General features: G+C 46.2%; 1 protein-coding gene across 1 annotated transcript; it reads right to left on the bottom strand.

The window, feature by feature from the left end:
* Nucleotides 1-470: 470 nt before the first annotated feature.
* On the bottom strand, nucleotides 471-16,177 carry LOC311173909 (uncharacterized protein; the record flags this gene model as incomplete). The annotated part of the gene is made up of 3 exons (XM_084237992.1): nucleotides 471-650; nucleotides 13,715-13,776; nucleotides 15,997-16,177. The coding sequence occupies 3 exons, from the start codon at nucleotides 16,175-16,177 to the stop codon at nucleotides 471-473; spliced, it is 423 nt and encodes a 140-aa protein (XP_084094118.1).
* Between the last annotated feature and the right edge of the window lie 6,915 nt (nucleotides 16,178-23,092).

Genomic DNA, 23,092 nt, shown 5'->3' with positions numbered 1-23,092 from the left:
AACAAAACACAGCTCTAAGCAGCATTAGCATTATGGCAAAGACTTTATTAGGAAAAAAACAGGTAGTGAGTGTCCTTTCAGGCAGGGAGACAGCACAACATTGCCATGAAAGACTCACACAAGGAGGAATAAGTTGATGGATATATTGATGCAAAATGATTGAGACGCATCATTTAAGACCCTAAAAAACAATTGTGTTTTTCTTTTCTTTTTTTCATGTCTAACTTCCTTAGAGTGTCAAGGTGAGACGGCAGCTGTGGGGAAGGACACGACTGACCAGCATCCAACTCAAGGAAGAAGAACATCAGTGAAGAAGACTGAGCTTGGTGAGCAACATCTGCGAACAAGATGAGCATGTCTGGTGACTGTGTGTGTTATCAGCAGGGAGAGGGGAGAGAGTGTGCCACAAAAACAGCAGTTCTGAGGGTGAGAGGTTACTCCACCTAGGTAGTGGGTCTGTGGCAGAAGGATCAGCAGCAGCAAGGCTGGCAGCAGCTGGACGCACAGTGAGGGCGGCAGCAGGGGGAGCAGCAGCTGGTCACACAAGTTGGTGTGCAGCAGGTGGTCCTACAGCAGGTAGTCTGACAGCAAGGCAGGGGGCAGCAAGGCTTGCAGCAGTGGGTGCAGCAACAAGGTGGAGGACAGCAAGGCTTACAGCAGGGGGTGCAGCAGCAAGGTGGGGGACAGCAAGGCTTACAGCAGGGGGTGCAGCAGCAAGGTGGGGGACAGCAAGGCTTACAGCAGGGGGTGCAGCAGCAAGGTGGGGGGCAGCAAGGCTTACAGCAGGGGGTGCAGCAGCAAGGTGGGGGGCAGCAAGGCTTGCAGCAGGGGGTACAGCAGCAAGGTGGGGGGCAGCAAGGCTTGCAGCAGGGGGTGCAGCAGCAAGGTGGGGGACAGCAAGGCTTGCAGCAGGGGGTGCAGCAGCAAGGTGGGGGACAGCAAGGCTTGCAGCAGGGGGTGCAGCAGCAAGGTGGGGGGCAGCAAGGCTTGCAGCAGGGGGTGCAGCAGCAAGGTGGGGGGCAGCAAGGCTTACAGCAGGGGGTGCAGCAGCAAGGTGGGGGGCAGCAAGGCTTGCAGCAGGGGGTGCAGCAGCAAGGTGGGGGGCAGCAAGGCTTGCAGCAGGGGGTGCAGCAGCAAGGTGGGGGGCAGCAAGGCTTGCAGCATGGGGTGCAGCAGCAAGGTGGGGGGCAGCAAGGCTTGCAGCAGGTGGTCGTGCAGCAGGTGGTCCTGCAGCAGCTGGGCTGGCAGCAAGGGGAGCAGCAGCTCATGGTGTCCGGAGTGGAAGATGGGTTCCTGTTCACAGGTGAGTTTCCAGAATCTGATGCTGATGATTTTTCTTCTAGGGCTTTTATACACTGGACCCCCAAAGTTTGGACCAATGAGCAGGACTTTTCTTGTTATTGTTTATGTTAATTTCTCTATTCCTAAGGAAGTGACCAAGGAAGAAGTTGTTCCCCACGGGTTGTGAATTATCTGCAGATAATTGATTTGTTGGCTTTCCTGATGTACGGAGCTATTTCCCTGAAGTGAGAATCAGCTGTCTTCATTCCTACATCAGTTCTGCACCCTTGTCACATTGAGTGTTGCATCTGGTCACCTAAGAGTCACCTTAACTTGGTGAGAGGTCAGAACATCATCCATCTCCCTCTGGCCCCCTTGGTGCTACCTATTTTTCAAGAGAGACTCCTCCAGTGGGGGATGGCATTGATAAGTCCCAGTGATGAATCAAAGACAAGTCAGGGAGCTTCTGACTCATTTGTGACCCCAAAAGGGTCCGAGAGGCTTCTCCCCATGTGCCCAGAGCAGGCTCTTGGCCCCTTGGTGTGGGAATTAGAGACCAACTGGCCCTGTGAGCCTCACCGTCATGACTTCAGTGCAGACTATTTTGTGTTGAGAGCTTTGAGGCCTCGAAGGCCAGGAGAAGCTTGTCTTGGCCTAAGTCCTTCCCTTCCCCAATCCAGAAGATGCTATCCTGCCCTAAGCTTTTACCCTTGTCTTAACCAAAGAGCAATCACTGCTTCTCCTTTTATGACCTAGAAAAGAGTAGTTTGGGGGCTCATCCGGATAAGCTTTTATCAGCAATTTTATCAACGCGTTTCCTCTCAGAATCTCGTATTTACTGAGGTTAACGATGAGGTGACCCCCATTTAGGGCCTGTCAAGTGACATCTCATCCCTCTCCTGGATGCCTCAGGTCCCTAAGTGCAGGAAAAGCATCCCTGTGTTTGCTCCATTGTTCTTTGGAACAACTTACAACCACATTGGTTATTAAATTGATTGTTTGCCTTTGCTAACCTGCTTGAGGCTGATTTGATTTTCTTTTTTTCTCTTATGCCCAGACACCTTCCTCCTATAAACAATCACGGAAGCTGGGAAATACATAAGACCACACTTTGCAGGTCGGGACAATAGTGGAAGCAAGCACAGAGCAGGTTTTCTGCATCAGTGGCTTTTTCAGGCTTTAATATTCTTTCCACACTAATTGATGTCGTGCTAACCTGCAGGCTGGCAAGGCCGGGAGGCTGGAAGGCTGGCAGGCCTCCAAGCCCCCAGAGAATCTTTCCTCTTTCTCTCTGGGCTCTCTCTGGTGTTTTCTCCCTCTTGCAGCCATCACTCGTCCTCTAGTGGCCGTGCTGTAGCCATTTTGCTGCTGAGTGATGCCACCTTTATAACCTCAGTCTCCAGGCTAAGGTGTGCCCACTTATGCATGCCCACGCCATACTCCAGCTGTCCACCATCAGGCATGCGTACTCCGTGCCCACGCTCCCAAGTGCCTCCTGCATTCAAAGCCATAGGTGATAGCCACAGAGGCCAGAGGCGAATAAGCCTGAGCAACTCACTTACCTTGCAGACAATAATCACCTTTGGGATGTGATCCTTGTAGAACAGAGACAAATGCAGTGAATCCCAGTTTATCTCAGATTCCCCCCTTGATTTGTTTCCCAAATTACAGTGGAAAAAGGACTAAGCAAGAAGACAGAGATAGAAGGGGGTGGGAGCCTGGGGGTGTTATACAGATGTATTCCTTCAGCTTGGAATGTGAAATTTGATCATCAAATTTCCTTGAGTTTCTTAATTTCTACTTGATGTTATCAGTCATTTCTTTTAAAATAACACTTCTTTTGTTTCATTCAGGAAATACGGATTTACCTTAGGACCTGAAAGTCATCAACATTAATTATGTAGTAAGGGTTTTAATATTTTGCTTTGATTTTCAAGTTATGAGTCCTTCTGGAATTGGCTTTTTTGTGTATCAGGTGTTACTGGAGTCATGTTTATCTTTTCCACGTGGCTATTTTTTGGCCAGCTTTGATTAGGAACATTCTGCTCTATTCCTAGATGTGTCTTCATTTTCGTCCAGAATATTACTTATTTGTGGTTTTATCTTTTCCTTGGTCAATCCTGCCAGTGGCTTATCAAGTTTGTTAGGTTTACTTTTTAAAAGAAAGAAAATTTTGGCTTTGTTAGTCTTCTTTGTTATATGTTATGATTTTGTTGAATCATACTTTATGCTTTCTTTTGCTAATTCAATTTTTCTTTTTCTAAATTACCAAGATGGACACTTCATTCACTCATTTTGAGGTTTTCTACTGGTCTATTAAGTATTTCAACCTATAAATTTTAGTCTACACCATTTTTTTCAAAACCCACAGGTTTTGATATGTAGTATTTTCATTGTCACTCAGCTACACACACCTTTGCATTATGAAGTCCATGGTTTTGATCTTTCAAACCTCCAAATTGTATTGTCAGCAGTTTATCTCATATTGGGGTATTTTAATGACCATGTGTCCTACTAGTCATTTTGTGCCTAATTTTATTCTTGGTTCTTTCTCTTTCCCTCACCATAGATTTGGTTTTTGATTCATTTTTAATTTCAAAATATAGACCTAGAGAAAAGTTGCAAAATAATACAAAGGATTCCCATACGCTTTTATCCAGATTCCCTCAATGTTAATATTTTGCCATGTTTCTTAACATTTCTCTACACTGTTTTTTTCTTGAATCATTTAAGAGTAAATTACAGGTATAATTTAATCTCACTTTATCACTAAATATTTCATTATCTCTAAGAATTCAGTGTGTTTCTTTAATTACACAGGCCAATTATCAAAGCCAGGATCTGAACACTGATGCAATATTATTATCTCTTATTAATGTTTTCTTATATTTGTATATGTTGCTATAACTTCCCTTATTGCTTTTAATGACTTATTATATTTAGTTAAAATCCAGTTGAAGACTTCCTGACCAGAAAGATGTTTTCTATATTCTTCCAATTGCAACTAAAACTCCTTGAACATTAAACACAAAACATACAAAGACCCTGAAAGGTGGCGAGAAGAAGGAAGACTGACTAGGGCCTGAGGAATGATAAGGTGATAAATTACTCAGATTTTCCTTTTGTCGCATGTATCCTAGACTTGAACTGGAGAAGCCAACAACCCAGAAACTCTGAATGAAAAACTTAACATACAAGTATCACAAAGATATGTAATCAGATGGAAAAAAAATCAATAAAGGCCAATATTAAAATTTAGTGCTAGACTATTTAGAATAGCTAAGCTTTGGAAACAACCCAAATGCCCAAAAATAGATGACTGGATCAAGAAGATGTGGTACATATACACAATGGAATATTACTCAGCAATCAAAAAGATAAACACATGCAATTTGCAGCAACATGAATAAGGCTGGAAGGGATCATGCTCAGTGAAATAAGCCAGAAAGAAAAAGAAAAATACTGGATGGTCTCACTCATAGCAGGAATCTAGAAAACTTAAATAAGGGACCAGGAAAAAGAATAACTATAAGAAAGAAAATATCAAAATCAACAAACAACTATCAACCAGAGACACTCTATGGAGGAGTGGGGGGTGGGGAAGGAGGGATTGGGGTCAAAATAAGGGGGTTGTAATTGTATGGGGAAAATAAAAATAAAATTTAAATTAAAAAAATATTAAGTGCTACAATAACCTGACAAATTTTAAATTCTTGCTGGAAATACTTCAATGAACAATTATTAATACACTTTAAAAAAAGAAAAACAGCATCAGCAAAGAAATAGATGCTACAAAAAAGAACTAAATGTAAATTTTAGAACTGAAAAATACAATAAATAGTTCAAGCAAATATACAGAAGACAGGAAAAATGAGAAACTTCAAGTACAAATGATTTATATAAGACAATTAAAGGAGATTGGGTTTTAAAAATGACCCAACTGTTATCTATAAGGAGCTCACTTTAAATAAAGTTATATAGGTCAACTAAAGGTGACAGAAAGAGATTTATAATGCACACATTTATAAAAGGAAAGCAGGAGTAACTATATTAATATCAAATGAAATATATTTCAGAGCAAATAAAATTGCCAGACACAGAGAGGATCTTTATAAAGTGATAGAAGTGTCAGCTCATCAAGAAAACATTGCATTCTAGCATGTATATGCCTCATCTACAGAGATGCCAAATGTGAAGCAAAACCCCATAGAATTAAAGAGATAAAATCCACAATTAAAGTTGAAGACTTCAATATCCCCTTTCTCAACAATTGATAGAGCAAGTAGACAGAAAAAGAACAAAAACATACAAGAACTCAGCACTACCAAGAACCGAGAAGATCTGATCAGCATTTATAGAACAGCCCCCCAAAACAGCTGCATACAAATCCATCTCAAGTGCCCATGGATTATTTGGGTATCCTAAGTCATTATTCAGAAAACAACCTTTTGGTTGTGATTTAACTTTTCATACAGTTATATCTGTAAGAAGAAATATGCCAATAAAGAAAACGAAAGAAATCTCTACGTTCTTTCTTTTTTTTTTTTTTTAAAGATTTATTTATTTTTGTACAATAACCGGGGTACAGGCCAGATGTGCATGAGGGTGAGAGGATTCACCAGAGACAGAACGGGGAACAGAACAGGCAGACTGACTGGAATACACTGCTGAGGGGAGCAGCAGGCGAGACAGGAGAGGTCTGCTGCGCCATGTGGGATTCTCGCCAGCCGGCCGGGATCGAACTGGTGCTGCAGAGGCTGCGGACAGCTTCACAGTGTGGCGCTCAATCGCCTGTGCCACCAGGGAGGTCCTATGTTATTTCTTATATAAATTATATGTAATTAGGAGCAGCCAAGGGGTGGAGCTGAGGAGGAAGAGTGCTCTGACCTGCCCACCACGTCTGCGGGCAAGATCACATGACCAGATCATGTCACACGACCAGATTATATCACATGACCAGAAATGCTTCTGGTGATGATGTGCTTCTCATTTGAGGAAAAGTTTCCTCACTAGTGCTCCAAATTAAGAAAAAGTTCACCCACTAATTTATAATGTCTTAAAACACTAAAGAAGAACTTCCTCTTGGGCATTCCACAATGACTACAAAAACATTGTAAACAAGGGAAGTCCTGCTTATTGGTGTAAATCTGGGGGTCCCATGTATAAAAGCCCTAGAATAAGAGGTTCATCATCACATTCTGGGAAACTCACCTGTGAACAGGAACCCACCATCTACCCCTGACACCATGAGCTGCTGCTCCCCTTGCTGCCAGCCCAGCTGCTGCAGGACCACATGCTGCACGACCACCTGCTGCCGACCCAGCTGCTGCACCCCCTGCTGTGCCCCGTGCTGCACCCCCTGCTGCAAGCCTTGCTGTCCCCCACCTTGCTGCTCCCCCTGCTGCAGGCCCAGCTGCTGTGCCCCCTGCTGCTCCCCCTGCTGCAAGCCTTGCTGTCCCCCACCTTGCTGCTGCACCCCCTGCTGTAAGCCTTGCTGCCCCCCACCTTGTTGCACCCCCTGCTGCAAGCCTTGCTGCCCCCCACCTTGCTGCACCCCCTGCTGCAAGCCTTGCTGTCCCCCACCTTGTTGCACCCCCTGCTGTAAGCCTTGCTGCCCCCCACCTTGTTGCACCCCCTGCTGCAAGCCTTGCTGTCCCCCACCTTGCTGCACCCCCTGCTGCAAGCCTTGCTGCCCCCCACCTTGCTACTGCACCCCCTGCTGTAAGCCTTGCTGTCCCCCACCTTGCTGCTGCACCCCCTGCTGCAAGCCTTGCTGCCCCCCACCTTGCTGCACCCCCTGCTGCAAGCCTTGCTGTCCCCCACCTTGCTGTACCCCCTGCTGCAAGCCTTGCTGCCCCCCACCTTGCTGCACCCCCTGCTGCAAGCCTTGCTGCCCCCCACCTTGCTGCTCCCCCTGCTGCTCCCCCTGCTGCCGCCCCAGCTGCTGCTCCCCCTGTGGCCAGCCTGCCTGCTCTACTCCTGTGTACTGCCACAGAACTTGCTACCAACCCACCTGCTGCCGTCTGGTTGGGTGCCTCCCAGAGAGCCTGGGGTGCCCCTGTGGTCAGCCTTGCGGCTGCTGATCACCTTACCCAACAGCCACCCTCTGTACATGACTCCTGTTAACTGATTTGTTGTTTGGGGGCATTATTGCTTCCAAACTGTGATGGCAGCCAACATGCTTTCCCCATGACGCTGCCTCTCACCCTGTGTAAAAGATGTGAAGGGGCAGAGAGCCTGAGGGGCAGGGAGGACCCCCCTGATCTCTCCCCTCTGTCTTGTGCATCACGTGCTGCTTCATGATCCCCGACGTGGGAGCTGGCCTTGGTGAGACTCTGAGGTCAGGATCACCCACTCCCCCTCAGTGACCAGGAAAGCAGACCTCACAGCTTTTTCATAGGCTCTGCAGCTGATCAATAATTGTCACAATTCTATTTTCTTTATCAACGTGCTCATGGTTCAACCTGCTTTCTTCCTTTCATCATCACCTTGAGTTGTTTCATAGGTGAGATGCAGGGAGTCTCACCTGAGAGGCAATATATGCTTCTTAATAAATTCTATACAAGTTTCATCTCACATTGTTTGGTTTTATTGTAGGTATGCCAATATGGTAACATATACACATGGGATACCACATGCCTGATCCAACCTGAGTTGCCAAAGAGCCCACCAGGAATTAATTTCCCCATTTTTTAAAAGATTTATTTATTTATGATTATAAGAACTGGGGTACAGTCCAGAGGTGAGGGAGGTAAGAGGATTCACCAGAGACAGAGTGGGGAACAGAACAGGCAGACTGACTGAAGTATACTGCTGAGGGGAGCAGCGGGCGAGACAGGATTGGTCTGCTGCACCATGTGGGTAGCTCCCTGCCCCGGCATTGAACTCACACTGCAGAGGCTGCGGACAGCTTCATAGCGCTGCACTCAACCCCTTGCATCACCAGGGAGGCCCTATTTTCCACATTTTTTAAAAAGAAAATTTCATTGTGTAATGACCTGGAAATAATAATGGGCAGACCTAGTTCCAGGGCTGGAGTTTTTGCCTCTGCTCAAGGCTTTCCACGTGAAAGCCAGTAGGGATGAGACTGAGTACTGAGCGCTGCAGGTGGCCCACTACCACAGCAGAGGGAATAACCCCTCGTGCATCATGCCTAGTGAGCACCAACTACCTGCCAGGGCAGCAGGGGCTGCCTTTAGAGCCCTAGTGAATGCGGGAGACTTCCTGGCTCAGGCGCTGCTCATCCACCCCTGCAGTTTATCGCACTGATACATTCCAGCCTCCACTCAGTCCTCACAGGTCTCGCCTGTGGGAACCTGCCTCTCAGTATCCTGCATACAAAAACCTAAATTGCCTCTTTCTCCTGAGTGTCTATGGACATGCGGGGATTTAGTGATCCCTGCCAAAATATGGACTATATATTGTACTCCCCCAAATTTATGGCAACTTGTCCCCCTGATGAAAGGGATTTCATAAGAATAAATTGAGATGAAAGCTGGGGATTGAGAAACGCAAGAGGCTGGTGTGGCTCTGGGCAACCCGTGGCCTCTGAGTCATCTCAGGAGCAAAGCAGCTTCCTATGCTGCCTGAGGTAAAGATGAAACACCTGAGGGAAATTAGAACCCCTGAATCTACGGAGATCACAAGGAGGCAAGAGAGGAAAGTGGAAAACCCCGTGCTTTCTCAGGACTCGTGTTGGGGGGATTTTAATGGGGATTTTAATGAACAGGCTGCGGTTACAGCTGCTGCAACAAAGTGCAACCTACATTCCTACCCCATCCTTTGCCAACGACCTACATCCCTTTACCATCGCCTAGGAACTCACAACAGTCAGACAGCCGGCTGCTGAGGCAAGGGTCTGCTGACCGTGTCCGGTCAGCCTGTGGTTGCTGCCCCTGCTCCTTAGAGGCCAGCACAGGTGTGGACACAACACGTGATCTTCGGTGAATCCCATGAGTTCCAGAGGGAACTGCCCCCACCTCTCTGTGATATTATCCCTCCCTGAGGAGTAACTGCTTTCCCCGATGGTCCACAGACACCAGTCCACATGAAAGGGTGACAACTAGAGAAAGCCTCGCTAAGGAGTACGGAGAAGTCTAGTGAGTGTGAAGGAAAGAATGCACAGAAAAGACAGAAAGCTGCCGACTTCCTGGTGAGATATCACAGGCCGTCTCCTGAGGCCTGAGGGCCACTGCGCTCATGGAAACTCAAAGCCCACAAGATAAAAGGCTGCTGAAATGAAATGACCGTCATCTGTCCATGATATGCCCATGCCCGTGAAATCTGCAATAAAAATGTCTTCACGAACTATTCAGATATAAGGGAACTTGGTTAGAAGATCATACATCACGGATTGCTTTCTCTAGGCGTGTTTATAGATTAAAATTAAGTAACATATAATAGCATAAAAAATAAAAGGCAGCAATATATTTAAAGAAAGATGGTCAAGACATCCAGAGAAGAGAGACTAAAACTTCAATCAGCAATTCTGCTCCCGGGCACATGTCCACGGAAATGAGTCCCAGGTAACCAAACAACCCAGACAAGAACGTTCTCAGCAGCCCTGTGTGCAAAGGCCCAAACTGTGGAAAAACCTGCTTTTTATTAAAGGAAAACCAGCAAATAGATTGCACGATATTCAGTCAGGGACAGATTATAGAGCAACAACGATGAATTATCCTCAAATAACGACATTCATGAATCTCACATCGGAGCAAGGAGAAGCCAGCTCCACTCTTTTCAGAAATATAAAGTTCAAGCAAACCCCACACTGCCCCTCGGGCTGTACGTCAGGGGTGGTTAGCTGTCCTTGGGGACCAGGTGGAGTTTGGGGGACTGGGGCTGATGTCTGTGTCATAAGCTGTAGCAGCGACTCGGGTGTGTTCACTGTGTGGTGACCCAGGATGGACATTGACAGTGGCGTGTTCTAACACGTGACACCCCAAAGATGAGGTAAAGCCGATAGCACCTCAACTACTCCAAGTCCTCCACTAAAAGGAGAGAGAAAAGGGGTGGCCCGGAGAGGGAGGGGGAGAGGGAATGACAGGAGGTCCCCATGCCCAGCTACTATGGGGAGACCAGGCAGCTCTGGGGTCACCAGCTCATCCAGCTTTGTCAGAGTTGTCCAGTTCCAGCACTGAGCGCCCCACGCAGGCACAGCCCTCTGCCTGGACAAACCAGGACAACAGGTCGCCTGGGCCTGGACGGGTGGCATTTCTGAACCCCGGGCACTGCCTCCACTTCCACCCGCCGCAGGTGGCTCTGTCGGCACGTGGGAGAGACTGGATCAACCACCTCTCCCGGGCATCCTTGGGGGATCTGGCACACGGGAGGGGAGGCAGCTACAGAGACAGAGGCCTGCGCCCCTTCCCTAGGCCTTGGTGCTCAGACACCTGGACTCACCTGCATTCAGCTCCTCACCCTGGACACAGCGTCACGCCCCTCCCCAGGGACACCCCCTCTCCACACCAGGCAGGAACAAGCTGCAGAGGGACACCCGCTCTGGCCACCCCAGGCCAGCAGAAACCAAGGCACGTGACCACCGTGATCAAAGAGGACAGAGCAGTGATGGCACCTGCTTCCTCTGTGACTCCTCTCAATTAGCTCACATCAGACACCAATTTCCTAGAGATTCAAGCATTTGGGGAATAACTTCCTCCTCACAATTGCCTGAGAAATTCCACTGTTTATAAACAACAACAAGGGCAGCCCTGCTTATTGGTGTAAATCTGAGGGTCCCTGGGTATAAAAGGCCCAGGACAGGAGGGTCCTCATCAGATTCTGGGAAACTCACCTGTGAACAGGCACCCACCGTCCACCCCTGCCACCATGAGCTGCTGCTCCCCTTGCTGTCAGCCCAGCTGCTGCAGGACCACCTGCTGCCGGCCCAGCTGCTGCACCCCCTGCTGTGCCCCCTGCTGCCAGCCCAGCTGCTGTGCCCCCTGCTGCACCCCCTGCTGTGCCCCCTGCTGCCAGCCCAGCTGCTGTGCCCCCTGCTGTGCCCCCTGCTGCTCCCCCTGCTGCCGCCCCAGCTGCTGCTCGCCCTGTGGCCAGCCCGCCTCCTGTACCCCCGTGTACTGCCACAGAACCTGGTACCTGCCCACCTGCTGCTGCCTGCCTGGGTGCCTCCCAGAGAGCTTGGGGTGCCCCTGCGGCCAGCCTTGCGGCTGCTGATCACCTGGCCAATGAACTGCGTGTGTGCAACAGAATAGCCGCCTTATCCCCTCCCCATCACTGCTAGGATGAACTTACTCTCTATGTCGCTGAAAGGCAGCCTGCTATCATCACCTCTTTTTTCCTCATTATTCACCTGCCTTTTAACAATTTATGAACCAGCTTGACAGCAGGAAGACCCACCTCTGTGCATTCTGGACATGAGTTTAAAATCTGTTTTGATTCTGAAGTTAGGATCTTTACTGTTCCCTCTACATAACTGAGTAAACAAATCCTCATACCTGTCTCTTGCATTTCTGCTACGGAGCAACCATCTCCATCATCATGCTTGCTTTTCCATGTGCTCTTGGTTCTCATACACTGCTGTCTGCTTTTTATGACCGCTCTGTTTTCTTCTTGGCTGCCTGGACTTTTATCTATATTTAAAAATAAACCCTGTGTCAGCATTTACTCTGTGTTGTTTTGTTTTATTGTTCAGCATTCCCCGATGTAGGGTCCGAGCTACTCATGCTACACATTCACTCTCCATCTGGGTCTCGCAACAGCATCGGTAATTTACACCCTCCACGTTTCAGATGAGGACAGTTCACTCTGTATCATCATGTGCAAAATGGGCAGACTCAGATGGAGACTGGTCTTCAGTTCCCAGTCCAGGGCACTGAAAGAATCATCACATGTCACACCCTAGTGACTTGTTTCTGTAAGGGGAGCAGAAGCCACACTTAGGAGCTCTCGGGAATGCAGGGCAACTCTCTTTGCCTCAAACTCTGCTCAGCCCCTTATTTGATGCAATTTATTTCCAGCAAATACTTCCAAAGACCCTTTGTCCTCAGAAGAGAGGGTCCTTTCTGGGGCTTGTCCTTTGGTAAAATGTATATCAAGTTCTCAAAGGACCTTTTTCTGCCGGGACCTTTTTCTGCCGGGTACAGACAAGAAGTAATAAAGCCATTCCCTATTACAGGAATACATAGACCCTCTTTTGTGCTACCCAACTTTAAGCCAACTTTCTTTAGTGCAGAGTGGTTAGTTTTCCTGAAGGTGCTACATTTCTGTAGCAGTGTGATGGCAATACTTTCTATAGAGGTTGGCGCCTAAGGATTTTTCATTTCTATGAAAGTTGTTAAGCTGGCTTAACAACTATGTTCGTCATTTCTACCCCCACCTCCAGTTTCTTGTCTCATGATGCCTTCATCCCCAATTTTTTTACTTCAAGTCTCCATCACTTCCCTCAGACTCCTCCACCCTTTATAAGATCTGCGGATGTCCCCCCCATTCAGAGATCCCAGGTGTTTTGGGGTACTGATCCTGCCAACTCCTTTTATGGCTATCTCGAATAAAACTCCTTCAATGTAAAGATAATTCTTAGTCTGACTTTGTGAACTTGTGCTGAAGACCCGGTCTGCTCGTTTACAGCCTCAGCCCAATCAACCAGATTTTCGCTGCTTGCCGTGGACAGCAGTCCTCAGCCCACCTTTCAGTCCACACAAAATTCATGGCTGCACAGACCACTTATGGCTCTCTGGCGCCTTTATGCAGTGAGTGCATTGTGATACGTTTGAGAATTGATATAAACATTCATCTGGTTCGCTTCTGCCAAGGGATTGCAGAGCCAGTGATATTACACACAGTAGAAGTTTATAATCTTACTTCTAGGTAACTTAGGGTATTAGCAGGCAGGATGAGGGGCAGCCCAAGGCCCCCAAGCTTGCCTGGTCTAAATGGGCTCAGTCATCTGCCTCATAAAGACAAACATACTTTTAGTGCATAAGGCCTTCTGGTGGGGACCTTAGGAAAGGGGCAGAAGGGGCCGGGCAAGTCTGGGAGGAAAAAAAGCAAAGTACAGTCAAGATAAAGGCTGCCATTGTCAGCCTCCCCAGTGGTCTCTTGCCTTCCATGTCCCCCAAACCCCAGGTACATATGCGAGGCTACACAACTCTGGCTCCACAAGCCTCCTCCAGTTCTCCCAGTGTTCCTCTTTGCTCTCCCCAGTCCCTTCTATTGGTCCTTTCAGCTTCCCCTGCTGTTCAGCTCCAGCCTTCCCTAGGTGGGGCAGACACCCTGGACCTCCCCTTTCTGTGCAGATCACAGGGCTTCAAAGATTAAATGCATAGCTGAGGGGAGCAGGTCTGTCTCCAACAATGTTTCATCCATTTTTGAACAGGTAAGTATAAAGTATTTCACAAAGCTCAGCAATTTGGTTACAACATTCTCCTTGGATTCTCTGTAGTGGGGAGAAATATTGGGGTGAAGTTGGAGGCACCGGGGTGAAAGAATTCACCCAAGACAGGGTGGAGAACAAAAAGGCAGATTTGTCGAAATACCCTGTAAGAGAGCAGGGGGCAAGATGAGAGAGGTCTGCATTCAAAGAAGGATTTGAGGCTCCCTTTTATTAACTGTTTTTGCAGCTTTTTTCACTTGGGGTTCTAGTTTGGGTCAGTTATTTGTTAGGATGTCTGGTCTTGGGCATTGACCTTTGACACAGAAACTTGACCTGGCCCTGCTTCTGCATTTCTGGTCAAGGTGATTGGGTCTTTGGTCTGGTTCCCATAGCAACCTTATCATTGCCTTTTATCTATTCATGTCTCCAAACCCGCCTGCTGGGCAAGGAGTGGGGGCTTAGTTTGTAACATCACTAATGATGCCAGGACAGTATGAGAAGTGATGAATTACCTGGATAAACCTCATAATCATAATGTAAAGAGAAAGTAGCCAATTCTATATCATTTAATTCTACATTATTTAATTTATAGAAACTTTAAAAGCATCCAAAACCAACTATCAAACACAGTTAAAAGTCAACAGAAAGGGCCTCCCCGGTGGTGCAGCAGTTGAGCGCTGGGTTGCGAAGCTGCCCGCAGCCTCTGAAGCGCCAGTTCAATCCCCGGCTGCTCCCCGGCCACCAGAGGAGGGTCCCACATGGCGCGCAGACCTCTCCTGCCGCCCGCTGCTCCCCTCAGCAGTGTACTTCGGTCCTTCTGCCTGCTCTGCTCTCTGCTCTGGCTCTGGTGAATTCTTTCACCCTCCTGCACTTCTGACTGTACCCAGTGCTTGTATAAATAAATAAAATAAATCTTTAAAAAAAAAAAGTCAACAGAAAGATTACTTTTGGGAATGAGTGAGAAGATTTGAAGGGCATGAATATAAGTTCTATGTAACCTGATAAGAGTGACTTGTGTTGGTGACAGATTGCACTAGTGATGGATCAGAACCCAGAGAAGGTGGAGGAGCTCCCTTCACTGACAGACACGCTAAGGCAGTCTCTATATAAGACATGGGAAGAATATTTGGGAAGAATTTTGCAGACAAAAAAGGGTTCTGTATGGGGGGCGCGCTGTCTGGGGATTGGCTCTCCTTGTGTCAATTACTAGTTGCATGGAAAATTGTTTTCTCATCACTGAAATATGATGACTGTATGATAATCTTTGATCTGCCCAACCTGTAAGGTCATTGTGAGTCTTGAATGAGAAAAAATATAAAATGCAACTCAAAAGAAAGACTTCATAAGGAAAGAACTGTAAATAAACAAACCAAAAAGATACTAGAGGATGCAGGGCAATTTAGATTTTATTAGGAAAGAACAGGTAGGGAGACCATTCGAATTGGTTAAGAAAGAGTTTAGTGACCTAACAGAAGTTACTAAATATAAGGCATCGATCTAAAAAGACAATCAGTAGTGATCCTTTCAGGGAATTAAATATATAGTCATGAGAATTTCAGTGTCATACAAAAGAAAAGGTGCTGATTGCAATCTTGAAGCTGGGACCATGAATCCATGTTCCCTGTGTGTGGGTGACCAGCATTGTTTCACTGGCTGATGGAAATGAAGAATACTGTCAGTGGACTGCATCTCCTTGGTGCACTCATAAACAATGCACAAAGAAGATGATCACAAAGTTCTGAGTTAGCATGTTTTTTCTCAGCAGAGTTTTAAGGAAGAAGTTTCCTGAAGGAATGGGAATGTCGGCAAAATGGTCAAAGAAATATGTATCCAGTAGGTGGTAGGTCTGCAGCAAGTGGATCAGCAGCAGCTAGGCCGGCAGCAGGGGGTACAGCAGCAAGGTGGGGGGCAGCAAGGCTTGCAGCAGGGGGTACAGCAGCAAGGTGGGGGGCAGCATGGCTTGCAGCAGGGGGTGCAGCAGCAAGGAGGGGGGCAGCAAGTCTTACAGCAGGGGGTACAGCAGCAAGGTGGGGGACAGCAAGGCTTGCAGCAGGGGGTACAGCAGCAAGGTGGGGGGCAGCAAGGCTTGCAGCAGGGGGTGCAGCAGCAAGGTGGGGGGCAGCAAGGCTTACAGCAGGGGGTACAACAGCAAGGTGGGGGGCAGCAAGGCTTGCAGCAGGGGGTGCAGCAGCAAGGTGGGGGGCAGCAAGGCTTACAGCAGGGGGTACAACAGCAAGGTGGGGGGCAGCAAGGCTTGCAGCAGGGGGTGCAGCAGCAAGGTGGGGGGCAGCAAGGCTTACAGCAGGGGGTACAACAGCAAGGTGGGGGGCAGCAAGGCTTGCAGCAGGGGGTACAGCAGCAAGGTGGGGGGCAGCAAGGCTTACAGCATGGGGTGCAGCAGCAAGGTGGGGGACAGCATGGCTTGCAGCAAGGGGTGCAGCAAGGTGGGGGGCAGCAAGGCTGGCAGCAGCTGGTCACACAGGTTGGCTTGCAGCAAGTGGTTGTGCAGCAGGTGGTCCTGCAACAGGTGGGCTGGCAGCAAGGGGAGCAGCAGGTGTGGGTCATGGTGTCAGAGGTGGCGGATGGGTTTCTGACTAGAGACAAATTTCCCAGAATCTGAAATCAAGTTCTCTACCAGATCTTTTATACAGAGGTCTCCAAATTTTGGACCAATGAACAGAATTTTCCTGGTTATTATTTAGGACTTTTTTTTTTTATCACTCAAATAGAATTACCCAAGAAGGAAGTGTTCCATAAGTATTAAAAATTTCCTGAAAATAAAAGATAGGATTATTCATTTAATTAAGAGATAACCCGTAAGACGTTCAGAACTGGAAATGACAATGAACATCAATAGCTTCATTAACCATGAATCATCTTTTTAAAGAATGAATATGTCCTAGGGTCACCTGCAAGTTCAAACTAATTTGGAGAAGAGGTCAGAGTCTGTAATCACCTACTTGTTTCTCCTTCAGTGCTCATTATATCGGGCTAGACCTCTGGAGATGGAATCTGTGTTGGTGGAGCCCAGGTGATGAATCCAAATCATATTTTAACACGTTTTTTATTAAAACTGTGTTTTAGCAAGTTTTCATCTGTATCACATAAAATTCAATGATAGATAATTATATTAGCACCTAAGAGATCCGCTAGGGTACTCATTTCCTGCAACTGGGGACAGAGATTGACTATAATTGACATAATCTTTTCCATACTGAGCTCCAAATATGTTGGCAGATCTGATAACAAACTTGCTTTAGGGATGCTGTATCTGCCCTTCTTCCTGAATAATTCAGTCTAGAAGAAAAGAAGGTATCTGAACAGGATAGGAATGATTTGCATTGCCTTAAAACTGACTATTCATTTAAAAAAATTAGGGACTCCCTGGAGGCCCAGGCAGTTGAGCAGCGCACTGTGAAGCTTTCCACAACCCCTGCAGTGCCAGTTTGATCCCAGCCGGCTAGCGAGAATCCCACATGGTGAAGCTGACCTCTCCTGTCTCACCTGCTGCTCCCCTCAGCAGTGTATTTCGTCAGTCTGCCTGTTCTGTTCCCCGCTCTCTCTCTGGTGAATCCTCTCACTCTCCCGCACATCTGGCTTGTACCCCCGTTCTTGTATAAAATAAATAAATAAATCTTTAAAAAAAGGTATACACATTTAAAATTTTCATATATACTGTTAAATTACTCTATAAAAATGTTGCCCTAATTTAGACCCTTGCCATATGTGTCTAGAAAGTCTGTTTCCTTATAAACTCATCAATTTATTAAAGCTTTCAATTAAATATTTTGTATTTACCATCTCAAATTACTCATGGTTGTATGCCCAGTGTCTTGGGCAGGACCTGGCATGCCAGCTGTTCAATAGATGGTTTGATGAAAGGATAATAGATGGTGTTCAATAGATAGTTTGATGAAAGGATAAGTGTTCAATAGATGGTTCAATAGATGGTTTCGTAGATGGCTTGATGGTGTTCAATAGATGGTTACAATAGGTGTTCAATAGATGGTTTGATGAAAGGATAAGTTATGCAATTAAAAAATTTAAATTGTAAGTGAGGAGAACATCTTTCAAAAGTTTAAATATCTGTCCTTTTCAGTGAAATGACTGTTCTTTTTAGTGAAAATAAATTTGGTGACTTTTTCCCATTGGGCTATACGATTTATCTGTGCATAAGCAAAATTAGCTCCTTTTCTCTTACATTGGTTAAGGTATTTGTTACTTATGCCCAGTTTTCTCTTTAGCTATTTGGCTTTAATTTTTTTAAACAATCAGGCATTTAAATTTTTATGGTCCTCCCCCTATAGCCAATAAGTATTTTCTTTAAAAACCTACCCCACTTCAAATGTTTTAAGGAAAAAAATCCCTTTCTTCTAGTACTTTTAGTTTATTTTTCTCAAGTCTTCAAAAAACAAGGCACACTGTCCCACTTGAGTACATCCAAAACCTCAAGGATGACTCAGAGAATGTTGAGCTCAATGAGGCATCACATGACACCAATCTGAAGAGGAAGATGAAGAGTCTTTGAAGTTAGATGATACACATAGGAAAGAAGACAAGAGGTGACTCAGGAAAAAAAGGGACTGAATTAGATGAACCCTAACACAGGAAAAGGAAAAACATGCATTCTGTCCAAACTTCAATAGATTCTCTCACAATTAACTTGATAATTGCCTAATTATGAAGAGAAACAATAACAGGGAAACAGCCATTACATGGTGACAGTAGCACCTCATTTGGGTATAAAAGAGGACATGGGATACAGAGACTCCCACATTTGGGAACCTCACTCTCCTGTAAACTCACCCAGAACCTCCACCCTCTGACACCATGATGAACTCCTGTTATGACTCTGTCTGCTCTGACCAGGGCTGTGGCCAAGACTTCTATGAAGCAGCTAGCTGCGGCCCAATCTGCTGCCAGACTACTTGTCGGTCCGGCTGCTGCCGTCCTGTCTGCTGTCAGACCACCTGCCGTCCCAGCTGTGGCGTGCCCAGCTGTGGTGGGTCCAGCTGTGGTGGGTCCGGCTGCTTCCGCCCAGTCTCCTGTCAGACCATTTGCCGTCCCAGCTGTGGTGGATCCAGCTGTGGTGTGTCTAGCTGTGGTGGGTCCAGCTGTGTCCGCCCAGGCTCCTGTCAGATCACCTGTCGTCCCAGCTGTGGTGTGCCCAGCTGTGGTGGGTCCAGCTGTGGTGGGTCCAGCTGCGTCCGCCCAGTCTCCTGTCAGATCACCTGCCGTCCCAGCTGTGGTGTGCCCAGCTGTGGTGTGCCCAGCTGTGGTGGGTCCAGCTGTGGTGGGTCCAGCTGCGCCCGCCCAGTCTCCTGTCAGATCACCTGCCGTCCCAGCTGTGGTGTGCCCAGCTGTGGTGTGTCCAGCTGTGGTGGGTCCAGCTGTGGTGGATCCAGCTGCTTCCGCCCTGTCTCCTGTCAGACCACCTGCCGCCCTAGCTGTGGTGGGTCCAGTTGTGGTGTGTCCACCTGTGGCTGCCCTGTCCTGCAGACTACCTGCTTTGGTACATCTTGCTCTCGTCCCAGCTGTTAAACCTCATATCTGACGAACAACCATGAACCAGCTACCATCACATCGTGTGGAGATGCCATTCATTCGAACTTTTCCATGTTTTAAATGACCACCAACTTTATTATGCTGCAACACCCCTGAGGCCATGATGAAAGGACACCCTCCTACATTAAATAGTCCTTATGTCCTGGATCTTCTCCCTGAATTCAGGCTTCAGAGACATAATGAAGTTGGATGAGTCCCCAAGTCTCCAACTATTATGCTTGCCTCGACCTTCACAACCACACGTGAATTATCTCTCAATAAATACATCTTGATATCAGAAAATTTTGCAGTCTTCAATTATTTTTGAGTGTTTATTATTATTTTCCATCATTATTTCTCTCAAAGGGATTCTCAGATTTCTATGGTTAGGAAGGAAAACTGACTTTTCAAATATCACTTAACGCCTGTATTGAAGAAAGGATCCTACCTATATATATATATAAAAAATAAACTCACTTACCAAGAATTTTATTTTTTTGTAACTTTTAAAAAAATTGAGGTCACAGGGCCTCCCCTGGTGGCGCAATGGTTGAGTGCTGGGTTGCAAAGCTGCCCGCAGCCTCTGCAGAGCCAGTTCGATCCCTGGCCACCGGCGAGGATCCCACATGGTGGGAAGACCTCTCCTGCTGCCCGCTGCTCCCCTCAGCAGTGTATTTTGTCAGTCTGCCTGTTCTTTTTTTTTTTTTTTTAAATATTTATTTATTTATTTATACAAGCACTGGGTACAGTCAGAAGCGTGGGAAGGTGAGAGAATTCACCAGAGTCAGAGCAGAGAGCAGAGCAGGCAGACTGACGAAGTACACCGCTGAGGGGAGCAGCGGGCGGCAGGAGAGTTCTGCACGCCATGTGGGACCCTCACCCAGCGGCTGGGGATCGAACCAGCGTTGCAGAGGCTGCGGGCAACTTTGCAACTCAGCGTTCAACGGCTGTGCCACTGGGGAGGCCCAGGTCTGCCTGTTCTGTTCCTGGTTCTGGTGAATTCTCTCACCCTCCCGTGCTTCTGACTGTACCCAGTGCTTGTATAAATAAATAAATAAATCTTAAAAAAAATTGAGGTCACATTGATTTATATCATCATGTACAATTTAGGGGTATAGGTTTACACCTTTTTAAATGCTTCCTATTCAGTCCATGAAATAATCAGACAGCTGGCATGTTTATTGAACTGTTGGGCTGGGGGAACTTTTCAAGACATGCAAGGCATAGTTGCGCCCTACAAGGAGTGCACCATCCAATTTTAGAGTTAAATGAATGGTCTAAGTTGGGTAGGGTATACTGGGTAGTATTGATCAGAAAGGGAAATACTTGTCCTGGAGAAGAGAAATAGAGAAGGAATACTTTTTATAACTAGAATAAGTTCAGTAAATTTAGGGAAAATGTGGGGGTCACAAACCTATGAAACAAAGAGGAAGAGGGGCACAACAGGGAAGTGTTTAAGTTTTGTGATGACAAGAGTGATGAGTCAAAAAATTTGTTGCCTTTGAAAAAATATGCTAGAGACAGTTCTCCTGGCCTCTCCCCAACCTCCTTCATGTTAATGATACTGTACTGAAAGGGTCATAAGCAAATGAGGAGGCCATTAGTCAGAGCATGTGGTGGAGCATGTGGGCATAAGTAAGCACCCACTCTGGGGAATGTCTAGGGAGGACCTGGGGAAGCGTAGACAAGGATGGGTCATTAGGGGGAGCACTTAGGTCACACTTGACAGCTGGATGCACCTGCAATCTTGAGATATCCTGAGATATTGCGGATCTCATGTGCCTCAAGCAGATTTGTTTGCATCAGACAAGCCAACCAAAGGTTTCCTGCAGCCACATCACTTCACTTGTCCTGTCTGATGTCACTTGTAATGAAAAGATATTTGAGTAGGAGCAAAATAAACAAGGTAACTGAACTGAACAATTACTAAGAGTGGCACCAGCAGAACATCACAGATACACCAAGATGAGGAAATCATATCCTCTGTAGCAATGATAATAATCGTGAGGATCCTTAGACATGAGGGGAGTGTAATCAGCAGTGGTGGGCGAAGTCCTAAGCCATGGTATCTACCCCGACTCCATCCAGTTCAAGTTTCAGTTTTTACCTAACATTCCACCAGGACAAGTGAGTTTAGGGTACGTGGTCATAACCAGCGCAGTCCGATATGAGGACAGCTATCTCATTGCTACTCTGTTCCTTTACAACTACATTTTTCCTGTTGGAAGTACAAATCAATCTCAGTTTTCCATGGGGGGGGGGTTTCATTTCACAACCAAATAATATCCAAAAGTTAAGGATATTAACTTCATTCTAAACACACTTCAGTTTTTTTTTTTTTTTAAGATTTATTTATTTATTTTATTATACAAGCACTGGGTACAGTCAGAAGCGCGGGAGGGTGAGAGAATTCACCAGAGCCAGAGCAGGGAGCAGAGCAGGCAGAAGGACCGAAGTACACTGCTGAGGGGAGCAGCGGGCGGCAGGAGAGGTCTGCGCGCCATGTGGGACCCTCCTCTGGTGGCCGGGGAGCAGCCGGGGATCGAACCGGCGCTGCAGAGGCTGTGGGCAGCTTTGCAACCCAGCGCTCAACCGCTGCGCCACTGGGGAGGCCCAAAACACACTTCAGTTTTAAAAAAAACAGTCAAATTTAAACATCCCTTTCAGATATCAATTGAGCAATCTGGCATTAATAGCATCGTAAATAATGTCGCATCCTTAAACACAGTCCTTTATGATTAGTAATTTATCTTAAGGCAATAATTGTTCTTCTTGAGGCTGAAGCTAGTCAAAACACGCTAGTACAAGCACACACATTTGTTTCAAATAATAAGGACAGAAACCTTTAAGGTAACTTCAGTACATCTGCAAGTTTGTTCCTTTATCTCTAACAGTTTTAGAGCCTATAAAAAGAGCTCCAAAATTTTTGCTTAATTTTTATTTTAATTCTATTATACCTTATGTCAATTGCATCAATCAAGAGACAAAACACCTCTAGCACCACACCAACCATCTCTGTTGTCCTTTATGGATACTTCTTCTCCCTCTACTCCCATCACCTTCACCTCTGACAAATTGCTGATCTGTTTCCCAGGTCTATAAATCTGTCATTACAAGATTTTTAATAAGTGGAACCATGTACCTTTGGGGGACTGCTGTTTTTCACTCAACATAATTTACGTTTGAGTCATCCAGGTTGTAAGTACATCAGTAGTTTCCTCTCTTTTACTGCTGAGAGATAGTTCATAGTATGACTGTGTCATTGTTTAACCCTTCTGGATTGTTCTTTAAAAAAAAAAAAAAAACAAGATAGCTAGCTAGGCTCATAAAAGAAAGAAGAGAGAAAACTCAAATAAGATAAAAAACGAAAGAGGAAAAGTTATAAGTGACATCTCAGAAATTCAGAGGGTTAGAAGAACAGATGTATGTTAGTCACTTCAATTATCCAGAAAGATGGACAAATTCTTCGAAACCTACAATCATCCAGGACTGAAAAGGGCAGAAATAGAACACTTGAACAGACAAATTACAAACAAGGAAACTGAAACAGTAATCAAAATTCTTCCAAAAATTAAAAATCCAGGAACAGACAGCTTCACCATTGAGGTCTACCAAAGCTTCAAAGATGAGCTAATACCCACTCTGCTCAAACTCTTTCAAAAAGTTGAGAAAGTGATTTATGTTTTATGAGAAAGTGAAACATTCTGTAAAGCCAACATTACCCTAATACCAAAACCAAAAACAATACACACGAAAAGGAAAATGACAGGCCAGTTTCCCTAATGAACATAGATGCAAAAATCCTCAACAAATCTTAGCAAACCAAATTCAACAATGCACTAAAAGGATTGTGTAATGTGATGTTATCCAGTCAGCATCTGCATGGGGCAGCTCTTGTGAGGTACTAGCTTTGGAGCTTGGGAAAAGTGCTGGTAA

This window comes from Talpa europaea, assembly GCF_964194135.1.
Source record: "Talpa europaea genome assembly, chromosome: 7".
Classification (NCBI taxonomy): domain Eukaryota; kingdom Metazoa; phylum Chordata; class Mammalia; order Eulipotyphla; family Talpidae; genus Talpa; species Talpa europaea.
This window is presented reverse-complemented; position numbering and strand designations above follow the sequence as displayed.